Here is a 19,240-nt window from a genome sequence, read left to right as displayed (position 1 = left end):
TCCTCCAAAAATACTAGAAAGATGATATGAAGTAAGGCATATATATGCTAAGAATTTTAAAAATGAAACGAAGACAAAGTGAAGAGTGTAGACATCATGAATAGCACGTTAGTGAAATATTATAAAGCTGAAGATAGGAACTAGACTTGTATTTGTATAGGAACTCCCCTTTGAAAAAGCTCTTTCTACAAGTCCAGCTCCTCTGCAATGTAGGAGTTGTAGAGTGTTGATTTGAGCAGTGAGAGGTTAAGTGACTTGGCCAGGGTCACACAGGCAATATTTGTCAACCCTTGAACTCGAACTCAGGTCTTCCTTGCTTTGAACTTACCTCTCTTTCACTATCCCATACTCTTCAATCTTTAATCTAACTTTCTCTAAAATTATATTATATTTAGTGGTTTTAAAATGGAAGAACAATTGGATTCATAAATGTTAAGTCCATAAATATATTAATATATTTTATAATTATATTCATAAAGCTTAATTGCTTAAAACAAAAGTTTGATCAAAGCAATTAGGAAGGGAGAATGTAACTATATTTTTAAATATATAGTGTTGCATCTCACTCTAGGGGACTCAATCAATGCTTTCATTTACTTATCCTTTCATAAGTACAAAAAATTTATTTAAATCATAAGTTTTGATTACAGATATTTAAGCAGCAATATAATTCATAAATTGTTATTTAAGCTGTGTATATCAGCAAATGTTGGAGTTTTAACTACAGTATGTTTGTATACACTCCAGTGACGTATGCATGAACTCAAGAAGGCTTCCAAAATTAAACAAAAGCATATAAAGATATTTATGTAGTATTATTTTATGGTAGACATATATTTATGTGAAAGTTCAAAACATTCAGGCAAAAGCATTCATTTAAAAGTTTCCCTAGCCATGTGACCTTGGGCAAGTCACTTAATCCCAATTGCCCTCCAAAAACAAAAAATAAAATAAAAAAATAAATAAATGTTTCCATCATTCAAACATAATGGATTTTAATTTCTTTTTTAAAAAAATTAATTAAAAACTGGGACCCTAAAAGGGGAAGTGAAGAGAATTTGCATTTATATAGAACGTATTATGTGCCAGGCACTGTGCTAAGCATTTTAAAAATATTATTTCATTTAATTCTCATAACCGTCCTCTGAGGCAAATGATATTATGATTATTATTATCCTGATTTTATATATAAGGAAACTGAGGCAAACAAAGGTTAAGTGACTTCCCCTTGAGTGTATAGTGTCTGAGGCTGGATTGAATTCAAGTCTGCTTGACTCCAGGCCTAATACCTTAATCACTGTGCTACCTTGTCACCTTCATTGAATGGTACATTCTAAAAAACTGCAACTTCGTCACTCCATATTTTATATGTTCAATGTATATAGAATATGTGAATTTTGTATATTCATATGTGGAAAATATATATATAAAGAATATAGAAAATTTTCACTTAATTATACAGAATAATTACAGAATAAAGTGAAAATGTTTCTAAAATAATACAAATTAATAGTTTGAGAAAATCTCACAACACACTTTCCCAAAATCATTATATTGCTTTCTTGGAATCATATTTATTAATATATCTTTCTAAACTGTGGCTCTGATTCTTCATCCTAACCACCTTATGTACATGTCAAATTATGTGAAATTAGAAATAGTGAAAAGGTTCGATTCACCAAATCCTTGGAATTGTCAAATGCTTCAACAAATATGAAATGGTACTGAAGAAGGTACATTACCACACTCCTTGCTGCTATCAGGACCAATGAACTTTTCCATCTGATTTCTAGTTGAAATCTCCACTGCTATATGTACTTTGAACAGTATAAGCTCTTAAAGTGCCTTCATTGTTCCTTATTTCACTGACTCACAATTTTTGGTCCTATCCATTACTTATTAAAAAACTAAAGTTTTATACAAAAAATTTCAATAGCCCATAAAGATGAGTTACCATAGGTCATGGATTACACCATACAATAATGTAAATAACAAATTATTCTTTTATGACACCAACTCTTCTGATCTGAGAGAAGAAAAAAATAACTAGAGAACATGTTGCTATGACTCAGTCTAGCACCGTGATTATAATTTAATAAAGTCCCCTTGAATAGAGCATCCTGGGACTGATATGATAAAAAAATTAAAACCGATACCCTTGATGAAGGGCTTTAGGGACAGGAAGTTGACTTCTCCTTGTACCCTGAATCCCAGAAACAAAAGGAAGAACATTTCTCCAGTTAGTAAAATGGGAACAACAGCATCACAATCTTTATATATAAAAAGTTATATTAAAAACACGCTAAAGAAAAGGGAGGGGCTTAAGGGAAGATGATGGACTAGAAGGTTCTCAAAGGGGCCTACCACCACCTTTAGAAAAAAAAATTACCCAGTGCGTCCCGGAAATCTACTTTCTTTAACCCTTTCATGGTTATTAAAAAAATTTGTGTCATTTAAAGAAAATGTAAAATATATTTTTTAAAATGATACATCTTAAATTTAAGCATTAATTATAAATTTCTGGGCTTTTTTCTGTATTGAAATTTTGGTGGCACAATATTGTGTAGTATCGTGTTGTAAATAAGTCATTACATGTACATATTGCTGTCGATGCATGCTAGACTTCCCAACAAGGCATGACATGCTCATCTGTCAATACTTGCTTGTTAAGACCTGCTGGCAGACTTGACCACTGATTGGTTATAATTTACATTTTGTGTATCTATTTGGAAAATAATGTAATCACTACAACTTTAGCTCTATTACACAATAGATGAAAAATGCACAAACGATTTTTCAAAAATTTCTTATCTTCTCTTCTTTCCCTATGCTTCCACCACCCCCTTATTTTTATTCAATGGCCCCCAGTTGCACCTGAGGCTACTACCATCCCCCTGGATCATTCTAGTGCCTGCTGGGGGCAGTAGATGCCCACTTTGAGAACCTACGAACTACTATGTATTTGAGTATAATTATCAAGATAGAGAAAAGGATAAAGGAAAAGGAAAAGGGAAAAGCATGATGAGACCAAAGGCAAAGACCAGGAAAAGGAAGAAAATGGGAGAACTGAATGACAGGAAAGAAAAGAGGAAAGAGACTAAAACAGAAGAAAGGAGGACTAGAGAGAAAAGGAGAAGAATGGTTAGAAAGAGGGAGTAAAGAAGAATGGGTAGAGGGTAAGAAGAGGAAAGAAATAAGAAGACAGAAGTTAACTGTGAGATAACTGTATCTACATAATTGAAACATATTGGCTCTTTTCCTTGAACACTCCCTCCCTTCACCCTCTCTATTTCTCCTTTCCTCCCCCCTTCTTTCCTTCATCTTTTATAATTATAGTCCCACTATAATTACTATAAACTCCTCTGCAATCTGAATTTAAGAGCTCCCTGGATCTGAACGCTACCAGTTATAAGGCAGGGTCTAGAAATCTTTGTTTCCTAAAGTTCTAAAATGATTATGGATTTTAGAATTTCCCTAGAATCAGACTTCCTAAAATCCTGTGTAGATGACATCAAGGCCATAATTTTACAAAGGGATGCACTTCCAACTTTAAAATTTTGTGTACCTAAGTGAGGTATGTTTTCTTTGGCTCCCCAGATGAAAATGAGTGTAACGTTTTTGTCAAATTACTAAATTATCATTACTCCTGGCCACCTGACTTTTAGGTTCAGCAAAAACACCTAACAGTCTATGCAATCCAATTGGATGGCTAGCTTCTCTTTTCCCTGAAACTATAAAACTAAACATTCTGATTTGCAGATTACATGACATGAGTTAAAAGTTTCAAACCAGGCATGGAAAATGCTTAGAACTTAGTACACTACATTCTTATCAGAAGATACTCAAAGATTATGAAATTATTTACCATCGTTATTTGCTCAACTGAAAAAGTCTCAAAAGGCTAAGTTCAGTCTCTTTGGCAATAATTACATATGCATATATATGGGCATATATATGTATATATACATATACATACATGTATGTATATACACACATATATGTATACATGTATGTATATCTCCGGTGCCTAGAATCCTAGTCTCAGAGTCCCAGAATAAAAGAGGAATTGTTAAAATGATTTTGTCCAACCCCCCAAATTGTGGTAGAGTAGAAAGAGCACTAGATAGGGAATCAAGCACTTAGGTCCAAAGTCTGTCCCTGTCACTTTGTATCTGTGTGATTCTAGCCAAGTCATTTCACTCCTCTCTGTTCCTCAGTTTCCTCCTTTGTAAAATGAGGGGTAGGACCAGATTATACTGTATGAAGTCTCTTCTAGTTCTAAAACTGTGCACACAATCCCTCATTTTATAGAAGATGAGGCTTCCAAAAGTGACCTGCCCAAAGTCCTGCAGAGTGGCAGAATTAGGACCAGGATACGAAGCACCAAACTCTCAATCCAGGTTTCTTTCTGTTGTACTACAATTATTCCAACTAAATAAAAACATAATTTAATTGGATTGAGGAATAGAGGGAAAAAAATTTTATTTCATTATATCCAAAGACTAGATGTTTAAAAACTATTTTCTTCAGTACCTGAAGAATTTGTGATTTATTAAGTGTGGGTCTTCCCCTTTAAACAATGCAGACTCCAACTCTTCTATACCAGTCTTGGGACAGCCAAATGGCTCAATGGATAGAGCACTGGGCCTGAAGTGAGGTAGACCTAAGATCAAATTCGGCCTCAGACGCTCACTAGCTGTGTGATCCCGGGCAAGTCATTTGATCTATTTGCCTTAATCACTGGACAAGGAAATGGCAAACCACTCCCATGTCTTTGCCAAGAAAGCCACATACAAGGCCGTGAAGAGCTATGACTGAATGATTGACTAACAACAGGAGGAATTGTGCCTCCCCACCAAAAAAAACTCATCATGGGATAGCCACCTTTCTAGTGATAAGTCTTAACTATACCATTCCTCGGATGCCCCCCAAAAAACCTCCATCCTTCGCCCATAAAATCAGACTTTCAGTTTCATTGCTGTTAAGAAAATAGGATCACCTCCACACCACAGTAGGAAGCAGAATGGGCTTTAATTTTTAAATTTGCCACTAAGATTTCACAAGATACTTCTTTTTTATATCCTGACCATGAGTTCACTCTTTCATTAGAAATCAGCAAGCCTTTTCATTTAACTACTAACACTGTGATGCAGGAAAATTTTGGCCCCAAGGATTACTGAATTGGTCACATTGCACAGATGAAGTTAGCTGTGGACTCAGTAAAGGATCCATCTTCAGAGAACTGAAGAGCTGACAGAGGAAATGAGTAGCTGCAAATATAAACAGAGAGATTTCTCCATAATCAATTGCTTTCACTGCTTAATCAACTGAGTATAGCTTTGTTTACTTGTCTTGCAGCTTTCAACAGCCTATTCAAAGGATCAAAATAGTAGCTCCTAAATGTTTCTTCAAGTTGGTTTTAGTCTACAACAGATTTTGTACAAATGCCTTTACTTTCTTCCCTCCTTAGAACCTTTTCTACTCTCTTGCATCCGAAAGAATTGTGTTTGGTTTTAGCAAAAAGTACACAAGAGACAGAACCCACAAAATGACACAGAAAGGCTAACCTCCCACTGAGGACAGCCCTGCAGGCCAGCAGTAAACTGTCACCCCAGCACTCTGGGAGCCAAGCCCAGTCCCACTCCAGCCCAAGGTTTTAGCCCCAGGACCTGCCTGACCAGCCACCCGCTGGAGGGACCTCAGATTACCAGCAGCTGTGGCAGTCCAGAATTATCAACACATAGATGCTAAGGACAAAGTGAGAGGTCAGTACAGTGTGGACTTTGGGACCCAGTAGTTTGGGAGTGCGATCTGGCCTTCATCCCCTGGAGGGAGAAGCTGCTGAGGGGCCCCCATGTAGTCTCAGCCACATGGCAGCTTCAGCTCCTAGCTTGCAGATTGTAGGGGGACCAAGTGACCAGTCTGAGGGGTAATCAATCGTTCTTGCTTTAACCTGCTTGGATCTGGATTGTGGTCCAAGGTAGAGGTGCTGGGGTGCATGACCAGCTTGCCAGAGCATTTGGAGAATTCAGAGAGGGCACCCAACTAATACCTTCAGCAGCTGAGAAAACTCCAGCATTTGGGATGATACTTAAAAGGTGAAATTAAGAGGTGAGAGAGGAATATAATGAGAGGAGATGGGAAGAGATAAAATGGGGTAAACTATCTCATATAGAAGAGGCAAGGGAAAACTGTTACAATGGAAGGGAAGAACAAGAAGGCAAAAGGGAATAGGTCAACCTTATTCTCATTGAATTTGGCTTGGGGAGGGAATGAAATACACACTAAATAGGGTATCTCACTCAGGAGAGTAGGGGGGAAGGAGATGAGAGGGGGGATGATGGAAGGGAAGGCAGGCTGGGGGGAGGGAAGTTGGAAGCACCCACTTTTGAAAAGAGATGGGATCAAAGTAGAGAATAGAACAAGTGAGAGGTGGGATAGGAGGGAGGGAAATATAGTCAGTCTTTTACAATATATCCACTATGGAAATGTTTTGCATAGCTACACATGTACAACTTATATTGAATTGCTTATTTTCCCAGTAAGGGTGGGTGACAAGGAAGAAAGGGAATGAATCTGGAATTCAAAGTTTTAAAATCAAACATTTTATAAATATATATATATATATACTGTTATTAATATTATTTCACATGTAATTGGGAAATAAGATATGCAGGCACTGGGGCATAGAGATCCACCATGCCCTACTGGAAAAGTCAGAGGAGATATGGGAGAAGATATGGGAGAGAGAAGATTGGAGTGGTGGATAGGGGGAAAATGGGGAGAAAATTTGTAACTCAAAATTTTGTGGAAATGAATGATGTAAACTAGAAGTTAATAAAGCATTTGGAAAAAAAAGTACACAGGAAAGAAAGTTGACATAAATGTTTCTCTGAAACTTCAATTTTTATCATCATCTCAGGCCTGTCAGTATTAGCAATCCTCTTAGCCTTCCCCCTGCCCTGAAAACACAAAAGATATACAACTTATTCTATGTATAATAGAATATTACTATCCACGTTTATTACTTACTTGACTGCTACTCTATTTGAAGTGTCCTGGAGATCACCTGGGTCAAAAAGTTGAGATTCTTTAAGCCCGAGTTCTTTGCAGCCTCTTAAGAATAAGATGATATTGTCCTGAAAGAAGGCAAAGAAATTCAGTTTTTCTTCATCTAAGAACATCATGGCAAATTAATCTCTTCCCTTTAATAGACTAAATTACTAAGAGACTCCAGTCTTTTATATTCAGCTCAACTTGAGGTTAACTCATATACTACACAATAAAATAACACTACATAGTCAAGCTAAGTCCATTATGGTTTGTTTACCATGGAACAAATGAAATTAAAGCATAATCACATATCAAGTTACATGCTCTTGCATTATAAAGTTAGTTAAATTTTTCTCTGTGTATATCTTTTCTCCAAGACTAGATTGTAAGCTTATTGATGATTTAAGCACTTGTGATTTAAGCACTATGATAGTAGGTAGATTGGGTGATTGTGACTCATGTAGCATCCTGGAGAGTGGGGAAGTTCTTGTGAAAACACAAAAGAACCTCATCCATATCTCTGGCTTAACTAGATCCTTTGGGAAATTTGAAGAATGTAAATGGCAAAAATGGAAGAGAAGTACAGAGCCCAGGAGAGTGAATAAGAGAGTTGAATAGTAGAGGAAAGATAGAAGAAAAAAAAAAAGGAAAGCAAAAGCTAGGACCTACAACAGCAACATAAACAGGTCAGCTGGGCAAGAACTAAAAGTCTGGCTTCGGAGAAAAAGCCCAAATTATTAGTTTTTATACCTAACAGGGTCTCTCATAAGCATTCTGGATGTATGATGTCAGACTGAACAGATCTCTGCTTAATATTCTCTTCCACCCACTGCGCTTCAAACAACCAAAGAATTTTAGCTTTGGTCAAGTGGATCTCATTTTTAATAATATACTTCAAATAGATTTAATCTCTTCCTATTTTATTCAATTCTTAAGCAGAATATTCCCCATGGAAAGATGTACTTCCCCCAAAATAGCTTATAAATATTTAAAATTCTAAAACGTCTTTTCTTTTGCCTTAAAATTCTCAGAAATCATGAACCTTTCCCCAGTTCCATGAGAACATTTTTACCAGATCAAATAACCTAAGTCATGTATTCAACCCAGATTAGTTTCACTTGTATTATTATTTCAAAGTACAAAGCATGAAATGCTAAGTCAAAAACAATTTCTAAACCTGAACAGTTTCTCTATTAATCAAAGCAACTGCTTTTAATTTTTTTAATCTTTCTGCATTTTCTGTTCCCACTCCTATAAATCATTAAGTTTTAAAACTTTCTTGGTCATTTTTTCCCTTTTGCAACACAGTTGTGGTGGAAGGAGAATGGAAAGAGGCATAAGTTATGACCTATGACATAAAATCATTTTCCTGTTCCACAATTAAAATAAAGTGCTATATTGGGTCAGGAATCTCTATTGACTAATGACAAGCCTTGCTGAGTTGAGACTCATCATCAGCTTGGTGGCAGGGTGATGAATGCTGTGGCCATAAAACTCTTCAGGATCATCTATTAAACTAAATGATTGTATCTGTTTGAGTGAGGGAAGTATCCCAGTGACAAAATCACAGATGCCTGAAGTGGGTTCTACTCAATGCCATTTCAAATATTAAGGCTATCCTTTCTCCTCATAAAATAATTTGATCATATACAAATATACTGAGCCATCAGTGAAGAAACTAAATAGAACTCTTATGTCCCCACTCTTCCCTACCTGTCTTCATTTCCATACCTGCACTAGGAAACATTTACACTACCCACAACCATTACAAAACACTCCCCCAATTACCCAAAGATACTATCATCTCACTCACTGCTCTCACAGTAACAACAAAACAAATAGCCCAGTCATTTGGGACTCCTGCTTCTTCCCTCCTTATAATGAAGGCAGCAGTTCTACTACAAATGACACTACCTATACTTCCTATACTCAAATTCTTCCTACCCATTAGAAGTAATCACAGTGAGGAGCACTGAGGGGCAAAGCCAAGATGGCAAAGAAAAGGCAATAACTGGCCTGAGCTCTCCCCAAAATCCCTCAGACCACTGTTAAATAATTCCATAAAACAATTCCTGCAGCAGTAGAACCCACAAAAGAACAGGGTGAAATGATTTTCCAGCCAAAGAAAACTTAGAAGGTCAGCAGGAAAGGTCTGTCCTACCTGGGTGCAAAGAGAACACAGTCCAGCGTAGGCTACATTAGCACAGACTCAGACCCAACAAAAAAGGAGCAGGCATTGGGAGCCACTTAATCAGCAGCTGTAGTGGCTGCTTCCAGAGCTCTCAGTCCACAGACAGCAAGGGGGTCAAAAATCTGCTCAGAGGTGATTACAGGGGGTCTCTTTGTTAGCATTGGGGATAGCACTGTTGCTTTGCCCATACCCAGATCCAGGTTGCAGTCCTGGGTGGCAGTGCCAGGGCAAGGAAGGGCGCCAGTTCATCAGAAATTGTGGCAACAGAGGATCAATGACCTTCACCACAGTTCCAGGGCAGAAAAGAGTGCTTGAGCTTGTTGCAGACTGAACACAGACCAGAAGAGTGGCAAATACACATCTCCTTAGATCATACCACCTTGGAAGAACTGAAACCTATAGGCTTCTAGAATTAGCTCTGAAAACAGCTGTATAAAACCCCTGAAGTTTGGAACAGTACGCCCTCCACCCTGGAAGGAGAGACTTAGCTTAACAAAGAATTAAAAGTCAAGAAATAGGTTGGGGAAATGAGCAAACAAGAGGGAAAAAAATCTGACCACAGAAAGTTACTATGGTGACAAGGAAGATCAAGACACACAGTCAGAAAAAGACAACAAAGTCAAAGCTCCTACATCCAAAGCCCCCAAGAAAAATATTAATTGGTCTCAGGCCAAGGAATAGCTCAAAAAGATTTTAAAAATCAAATAAGAGAAATAGAGGAAAAATTGGGAAGGGAAATGAGAGTAATGCAAGAAAATCATGAAAAAGAAATCAACAGCTTGGTAAAGAAGACACACACACACAAAAATACTGAGGAAAATAACACCTCAAAAAATAGACTAGGCTGAGTGCTTAAGATGTACAAAAAGCCAATGAGGAAAAGAATGCTATAAAAAACAGAACTAGCCGAGTGGAAAAAGAGGCACAAAAATTCACTGAAGAAAAAAAAAATTCCTTAAAAAGTAGAATGGGTCAAATGGAAAAAGAAGCATAAAAGCTCACTGAAGAAAATAATTCCTTAAAAATTAGAAGTGGGAGTGGCCAGGTAGCACAGCGAGTAAGAGCACTGGCGCCAGTGTCGGGATGACCTGGGGATCGAATCCAGGCTCAGACACTTAGCACCCACCCAGAAACACCTGGCTGTGTAACCTTGAGCAAGTTACTTAACCCCAATTGCTTAAAAAAAAATTAGAAGTGAACAAAATGGAAGCTAATGACTTTATGAGAAATCAAGAAACAATAAAACAAAACCAAAAGGAAAAAATAGAAGAAATGTGAAATATCTCATTAGGAAAACAGATCTAGGAAAAGAGCCTTGGCATTACCTGTCAAGAAATTAACAAGAAAAACTGACCTGATATTCTAGAACCACACAGCAAAATAGAAATCAAAAGAATCTACCAATCATCTCCTGAAAGAGAACCCAAAATATTATGGCAAAAGTATGGATCTCCCAGAGTAAGGACAAAATATTGCAAGCAGTCCGAAAGAAACAATTCGAGTATCATGGAACCACACTAAGGATAGTACAAGATTTAGCAGCTTCTACATTAAAGAACCAGAGAGCTTGGAATATGATATTACAGAGGGCAAAAAAACCTAGGATTATAACCAAGCATCATCTACCCAGCAAAACTGAATATAATCCAGCAGGGGAGGAAAATGGATATTCAATGAAATAGAGGACTTGCAAGTATTCTTCATGAAAAGACCAGAACTGAATAAAAAAATTGACTGTCAAATACAAGACTCAAGAGAAGCATGGAAAGGTAAACTGAAAAGAGAAATCATATGGTTCTTAATAAGGTTAAACTGTTTATATTCCTAAATGGGAAGATGATACTTGGAACTCATAAGAACTTTCCCATTATCAGGGCAGTTAAAAGGAGTATTTATAGACAAAGAGCAGAGGTGTGAGTTGAATATGAAGGGATGCTTTCTTAAAAAGAAGTGGTAAGAGGAATGTGTTGGGAGAAAGAGAAGGTAGAATAGGGTAAATTATCTCATATAAAAGAGGCAAAAAAAAAAAAGCTTTTACAATGGAGGGAAGAGGGGAAGTGAGTAAGCCTTATTCTCATCAGAACTGGCTCAAAGAGGGAATAACACATGCTCAATTGGGTACAGAAATCTATCTTATCCTACAGGAAATTAGGAGGGAAAGGGCACAAGAGGAGAAGTGATAGAGCGGAGGGCAGATTTGAGAAGACACAGGGTGAAAGAAGAGAGAATATAATAACGGATGGAGGGAAATAGTTAACAATAATTAACTGTGAAAAAATTTTGAAGCAAATTTCTCTGATAAACGCCTCATTTGTCAAACATATCAGAGAACAGAGTCAAATTTATAAAAATAAGAACCATTCCCCAATTGAGAAATGATCAAAAGATATGAACAGTTCTCAGATTAAGTTAGTAATCAAAGCTATATAGAACCCTATGAAAAAATGCTCTAATTCACTATTGATTGGAGAAATGTAAATTAAAACAATTCTGAGGTACTACCTCATACCTATAATATTGGCTAAAAGGAAAATGACAAATGCTGAAGGGGATGTGGGAAAAATGAGACATGAATGTACGGTTGGTAGAGTTGTGAACTGATTCAACCATTCTGTAGAGCAATTTGGAACTATGCCCAAAGGGCTATAAAACCATGCATACCCTTTGACATAGCAATACCACTACTAGGTCTGTATCCCAAAAGAGATTAAAAAAAAAGGAAAGGGATTTATATGTACAAAAATATTTATAGTAGCTCTTTTCTGGGGGCAAAGAATTGGAAATTGAAGGGATGCCCATCAATTGGGGAATGGCTGAACAAATAGTTGTATGTGACTATGATGGAATGCTATTATGCTATAAGAAATGATGAGCAGGATGCTCTCCGAAAAACCTTGAAAGACTTACATGAGCAAAAGTGAAATGTACTGTGTACAAAGTAACAAGATGATCAGCAGTGAATAACTTAGCTATTCTCAGCAGTACAATGATCCAAGACAACTCTGAAGGACGGAAAATGTTATCCAACCCCCAAGAAAGAACTGATGGTATCTGAATACAGATTGAAAGATCCTTTTTTTTTTAAACTTTATTTTTCTTGACTTCTGTTTTATCTATATTTTCTTTCAAAACATGACTAATATGGAAATGTTTTACATGACTACATGTGTATAACATATCAAATTGCTTGCCTTCTCAATGAGTCAGGATAGAGAGGGAGGAAGGGAGAGAAGTTGAAACTCAAAGTTTTAAAAACTAGTGTTAAAATTGTTTTTATATGTAGCTAGGGGGAAAATATTAAATAAAAAAATTTTTTTAAAGAATTAATGAAAGTGGTAGTCAATAGATTATCCTTCTGGAGTTAAGCAGGTAAGAGCCAATTAACCCTATATATCATCCATTAGCAAGTTTTATTAGGCACTTTCTAATTTGATATATAAGGATGTCTGTTCATTATTATGACATGAAATTTCTTGCTTTCTGGACAAAGAAAAATTTTGAGTATATTCACTATAGTTTTACTGTAATTTATTTTATTGAATTCTAATTCTTGGAAAATCGATACAACACTACGTGATATATACACACACGAAGATTGTTTATAAGCACATATATGTGTGTGTATATACATAGAGGGGGGGGCATATGTTTACACATAATCTGGCTAGATGATACGGAATGAGTGTAAAATTTGGTTAGAAAAATGAAAGGAGAGGAAAAATCATTTGCTTTTAGCTTGTTTTTCCTTCAATCAACAAGCATTTTAAAGAACTCACTAAGCTTAAGATGCTATGCTTGGAGCTAGGGATACAAAAATAAATATCCACTATTTCCTGCCTTCAAAGGCTTTACATTCTACCAGCAAGAAACAAAATGTGAACATATAAACAGAGCGAAATATTTATGTAGCACATACAAAGTAATTTGGGGGACAGGTGGGAGGGAGAGAAGGAAATAAAGCAAGTAGGTGGCAAAGTGGGCCTAGAGTCAGGAAGACCCAAGTTCAAACCCAAGCTTAGTCACTCAATGTGTGACCCTGGACAAGTCACTTAGCCTGTTTGCCTCAGTTTCCTCAACTACAAAACGAGGATAATAACAAAACCTTCCCCTTACTGTTGTGAGTAGCAGATGAGATCAAATTTGTAAAGTGCCTAGCACAGTGCCCGGTACATAGTACACACTATATAAATGCTTATTCCCTTCCCCTAATAGAATATTTTAAATAAAGCATTGTCATAATATATGATAATACTAAGATGCTGTGAAAGGGATTTTACCCAAGGAACAGTCAAATATTTCATAGAGATTAAGAACCTATTTAAATTCACTATGGCGCTTGCATTGGAATGAAAACCAAGTCCTTCTACTTCCCTACAAAATTTTTCTTTCAATGAAAGAAGTTACAGATAAAAAAAAATTCTGACATTTCAATATTTTCATAAGTTCAAATAATTTTAATTTTAAAAAGCAACCTCTCAAAATTGAAAGTAAAGCAGAACTTACCAGGTGTGATAAATCTCAATACGAAAATGAACGTTGTCTATATAGACCCTTCTTTCCCCAGTTTCCAGATTCCCCCTTCTTGTCCTCTATATACCACACTAAAAACCCTGAAACCATCAAAATGCAACGGCAACCATACAAGCAAATATCTAACTTAAAAGATAGTACTTTCAGAGGAAGATAGAATATACACATTTGATTTTTTAATATTTTGTACCCAGTTTTTTTTTCAGGGAAAAAAGTTCCTTAAAGGTTTTACTGACATATCACCTAGCAAAATGCCCTGCATTTGTAAATGCTTAATATTTAAATGTTCATTGAGCTGATGTGAATATAGCAGAACACCATTTCTAGTATATTTTAGGCAGTTCTGAATAGGTTGAATAAATCCTTTTCAGAGCTTGCTGCCCAAAATGAGGGAAAAAAGGAGATAAGAGATACTATCTAGGAATTAGTTAGGATCCTAATCAAGATGCTCCCAGTGATTACAATAGACTCCCATAGAAATTCCCTAACTCCATGCCTGTCTAGACTCCTGAGAAAGGCCTGCATATACTTCTCCTACATGCCGCCATCCTGGACAAGCACTCACTCTTTCTAATGGCATGGTATTTATTCACTGCGTGAACAGTGGGCACAAAAGCACTGTGTTGCCAGCCAGCCTGAACATTCTGAGCTGGAAGGTTGAAATTGCTGTAGGTCTCCTTCCAGCTCCTTGATGCAATTTAATGACTCTGGACAACTGCCAAGTTCCAACCAGGAGGGAAGCCAGGAGAAAGAGCCACCCAGCCAACAGTTAAGCACTGGGCAAAGCCAGCAGTGACCAGGAAAGGCAAAAACTTTCATTACATGAAATGCATCCTGTAAACTCCATCTGGCTTGCTTTTTACACTGAAATTTTTCCACATTCATAATTCCAACCAAAACACATCATAGTGTTTAAATTTTGAATGAGCGTAGGTAGGGAGACATGGTTTACTACTATTTTCCTTGCTGAAAAGTGATATTCCAACTCCAGTAAAAGTTCGGCAATAATTTATGATGCTTTAAATGAGCTTAGTTATTTTTTTAAAAAATCTGTTCTTCAACTCAGCCCTGACATAGTTTTAAATTTATCTGACGAAAAAACAACCACTCACAGACACATTACAGGGTATATGATGGATGTAACACTTGGTCTGTTAGCTATGGAAAAGTTCTTACCATCTCTTGCCTAATTAGAAAGTACTATAAATTTACTCTATTCAATCAGAAGTACTTTAGAGAGGAAATTCCATTCTCTGTCTAGAATGCTCAGGGCTAGAACTCTAAAATTTGTTAATTCTCAAACTTTCAGTCACTCAACAACATCCAAGGTTGGCACTGCCCAGGAAATCTCTCTTCTTGGTATATGCTAGACATAAATGGCATATATACCCATATACATATATAGATATGTATGTCTGTGTGAATATAGCTAGATTGTGGAACTAAAACTTGTCCCTCCTCTACTTAGCAGGTTGGACTTTGGAATCACTGTCCATGAACTCCCCTCTCAGACTAAAAGGTATCTCTCCCCCTCTTCCCCTCCTCCCATGGTCCCCAATTCTCTTCTCTGATCTGTTCTCAGCACTGGTTAGCAAACTCAGATTACATTCCTGCCTTCAAAATTATATAGTCATCCCCCAGTTCTTGGGGAAAAGATACAGAGGATGGATCCCCCAACCCCCACTTCAGATATAGGTCCACTCTGCAGTACACACTGTTCTGTCTTTTCTATAGTGAAAATGCAAACATATACGCTATTTGAATTATGGTTATTTGTATATAAAAATGTGTTCTCTCCAAATAGATTATAAACTTCTAGAGGGAAGGGACTGTGTCTCAAGATTTGTAATATTCTTACAAGATGTCTAGCATAGTATCTTGCATATGATTTTCAATATTTGTAGTAAATTCTATTTCTAGCACAATAATTCTATCAAAAAAATATTTCTTCCTTCCACTTATTTATGAGCAGCTGGCTACTGATTCCACCTCTAGGATTCTTTTGGCACTTTTAAATAAACCTTTAACTTCCATTTTTCAGGTTCTTCCCTTTGATCTCCAATGGCCCTAGTAGAGATCCTGCCTTTTAATAGGTCTTGAGAAAGTATTATTTAATACTCTCTTAAATAGTACTACCTGGCAGATGAAGAAAGATATACTAACATGCAGTATAAAAATCATTAAATTTAGGCAAAAAAATTTTTTTATTTGATTACAGAAAATCTTTAGAAAAGGATTAGGAAGCTCAAATAATTTTTAGATGTACTGAATCCATTTACAAAACTATTGTCCATATGTATCTACATTGACTTTCCCCCATTACCCATAGGTTCTGTTGGGTGTTTTTTTTAATCTGATATAAATATATTTCCTTAATAGAAATTCACTTAGCATTCAAAACTTAGGGACTTAATTAAGTAAAATTCTGTTACTATTTTGATCCTATGTTGTCCTGGAAGCTGCTGGGGGACTTGATATTTCCTTACTGATGGGTGTGCTATAGCTAAACTCAGAAAACTGGTTAATGTCTTTTTCTAGGCTCAAAAACATTTCACAGTGCTAAATGCCTTTAATAAGGCCACCAAGAGGCAAAGAATAGGAAAATGAGGGGATGCCTCTCAATTAGGAAGTGACTAGACAAGTTACAGTATATGAATGCAATAGAATACTATTGTGTTATAATGATGAAGACGTCCATTTTAGAAAAACTTGCGAAGACTTATATGAACTGAGCAGAACCAGGAGGACAGTTTATACAATTACAACAATATTGTAAAGACAACTTTGAAAGACTTAGGAATTCTGATCAACATAATGACGAATCACAATTCCATAGGACTTATAATGAAACATGCTACCCACCTTCAGATAGATTCAGAATATAGACCGAAAAATATTTTTTTGAACATAGCTAATGGAGAATTTGTTTTGTTTGACTGTATGTATCTATTTGTAATGGGTTTTGTTTTTCTTGTTTCCTTAGGTGGCAAAGGAGTGTGAAGGGAAAAAAAGAGTTTGGAACTGAAAATAAAATTGAATTAAAAAAAAACATAAGGCCACCAACTATCAGTTGAACATTAAATAAACTGTTAGCTGTGGAACTAGTCACTTTAAGTAGGATTTAACATTTTTCTCATATTATCTGATTACCCAAGAAATTATGGTTCCTAAATAAGAGCTGAGTATTTCATCCATAATTTCATTATTTTCTCTTCCCATTTAAGTTCATGAAAGCTGGTAGTGGAGCTATTATTTGCTAGAAAAGATGGGTAGAAAGAAGGCACTATGAAACTGTTAATGCTACCACTTTGGGGAGAACAGATGCTAAATCAGTGTAAAACTTGATTGTGTGGTAGGACTATGCTACTTTGATCTTGACAATTTCACTTTCAGTTCTTAAATTCTGGGATATTTGAAATAAAACACATTATTATTAATAACATTAAAGTATAATTATCAATAATAATTAAATTTATAGTTCTCAGTTTAGATGTGAATTTAAAAGATTTTTCTCCTTAACTGATTTTATTATATACTTGGTTAAAATATTTCCAGTAGAATGTATCTCTAATTCTATAATGGAAATCAAATATATAATAAGATTTATCTATAAAGTTATATTGTAGAAAAATTAGCTAGAAGTAATAGCCATGTTCAGTTAATCTATTATCTGACATTTGAAAAAATCTTACTACTTGTAAAATGATCTTGTGGAAACTATGTAGTTGAACCATTAAAATGCTGTTTATAGTTCAAAATACATTCAAAGAAGATAGGTATAATCATCAAACTTCTCTTGCAACCCCAACTCCAAACTGACAATCTTTCTGAATAACCTTCAACCAGTTTATTACAGTGGCGATGTCAACTCATAAGACATGACAACTTAGCGTGAACCAAACATTCACTTCAGACCAATCACTAAACAGATGGGGCTTGGCCCATCTCCATTTCTTTCATCCTTTACAATATGAATACATATTCACACTTGTCTTTATAGTTCTGCAAGTCAAGACAACAGTTTAATAGTTAGGAGTGACCTCAAGAACAAAGTATTGCATGGTTTAGGTCAGACATATGGATGACATTAGACAAAGAAACAGGTTTGTGGAATGGCCAACTTGGTGTGGTAAGTAGAAGGTATACTGATAGATCAAAATAACCATTACCCTATCATGTTTGCAGGTCACAACCTTTCTACTGGAGGACTAAACAGTCATCAAGGATGGAAATACCACAAATTAAAACCCAAAGGCAACCTTTGTACTGGCTGACTTTATACTCAACTGCCTGAAGTAATTTTGGTAATCAAAATTTACAGCTGGAGAAAAAATTCACTTGATGGCTTCAGAATCAAGGGGGAAAAACCTGGCAAAGCATCAATTCCTCCCAACCCCCAAACTTATCAGGACTCTACCCTGATTTTGAGCTTCTCCTTTATTATGGCAATTCTCTAAGTAATTAAAAAAAAGATGTAGGGAAAAGACTCTTGACTTTGTAATTATACACAAGTAAAAAGTGCAGGTCATATTCAAGAAACACAAAAAGATCAGAAATACATAAAAGATCAGAATACATTTTCTACAGCTGCTTTCCAAGCATACAACTGGCCTAATTTAAAAATTAAAATTACTGGATGGGGACTCTAACATCCTAAAGAGTACCTTACGTGTTGCTGGCATCCAAAATAAGCCAAGCAGCCCAAATTGTACTCAACGTTAAAGTTCAACTCATATAATCTAAATGTGAACAATTAAAATGAATGAAATTATTGGGGGTGGGGAGTGGGGGAGGGAAGAGGCAATGTGGCTACAGACAAATCTCTCTGATTAAGTCAGATTAGAGAAAAATGAGCAGAAATACAAGGAGAAATATGTGATCTATGATGAGTACAAAAGATTAAGTTGAACCTGTAAGAATAGTGTCAGGAAGGCTAAGAATGAGCCGCCAAGAACGAACTGAGGCTTTAAAGAAACTGCTAAAGATACAGACATGGATTTTCAAGCTATAATTGCAAAGAAAAAAAGAAAAACAAGAAAAATGTCTTTGCTGGGAGATGGTACAGTAACAGAGGAAAGACAGAAAATAGAACTACTCATTTCTTATTTTGTTTTTATCTTTCCCATTAAGAATAGTCTTCAAGGGGCGGCTAGGTAGTGCAGTGAATAGAGCACCGGCCCTGGAGTCAGGAGGACCTGAGTTCAAATCTGGCTGCAGACACTTAACACAAAAACTAGCCATGTGACCTTACGCAAGTCACTTAACCCCAAATTGCCCTCCAAAAAGCAAAATAATAATAATAATCTTCAAACTGGAAAAGATAGAACAAATATAGATATATACATTTGACATTTGTCAAGTATAATATATAGAACAACTATAATTCCAACAACAATAATATAATAGGGGAAAAGAAAATAAGTGAATACTTAACAGTTTAATATTAGTTTTTGTTTATGGGACTGA

General features: G+C 36.0%; 1 protein-coding gene across 14 annotated transcripts in view; it reads right to left on the bottom strand.

The window, feature by feature from the left end:
• LIMCH1 (LIM and calponin homology domains 1) overlaps positions 1–19,240 on the bottom strand; it is a 384,992-nt gene that overhangs the window by 108,710 nt on the left and 257,042 nt on the right. For all 14 annotated transcript variants that reach the window (XM_069105135.1, XM_069105132.1, XM_069105134.1 and 11 more), the window contains one exon: positions 7,033–7,139. In XM_069105135.1, coding sequence (XP_068961236.1) covers positions 7,033–7,139 — 107 coding nt within the window. The remainder of the gene's footprint in view (positions 1–7,032; positions 7,140–19,240) is intronic.

Source organism: Petaurus breviceps, unplaced genomic scaffold (genome assembly GCF_028583685.1).
Source record: "Petaurus breviceps papuanus isolate PSGF00001 unplaced genomic scaffold, PetGlider_PUasm1.0 76, whole genome shotgun sequence".
Lineage (NCBI taxonomy): Eukaryota > Metazoa > Chordata > Mammalia > Diprotodontia > Petauridae > Petaurus > Petaurus breviceps.
The sequence above is the reverse complement of the archived record's forward strand: the minus strand, read 5'-3'. Positions and strand labels throughout refer to the sequence as shown.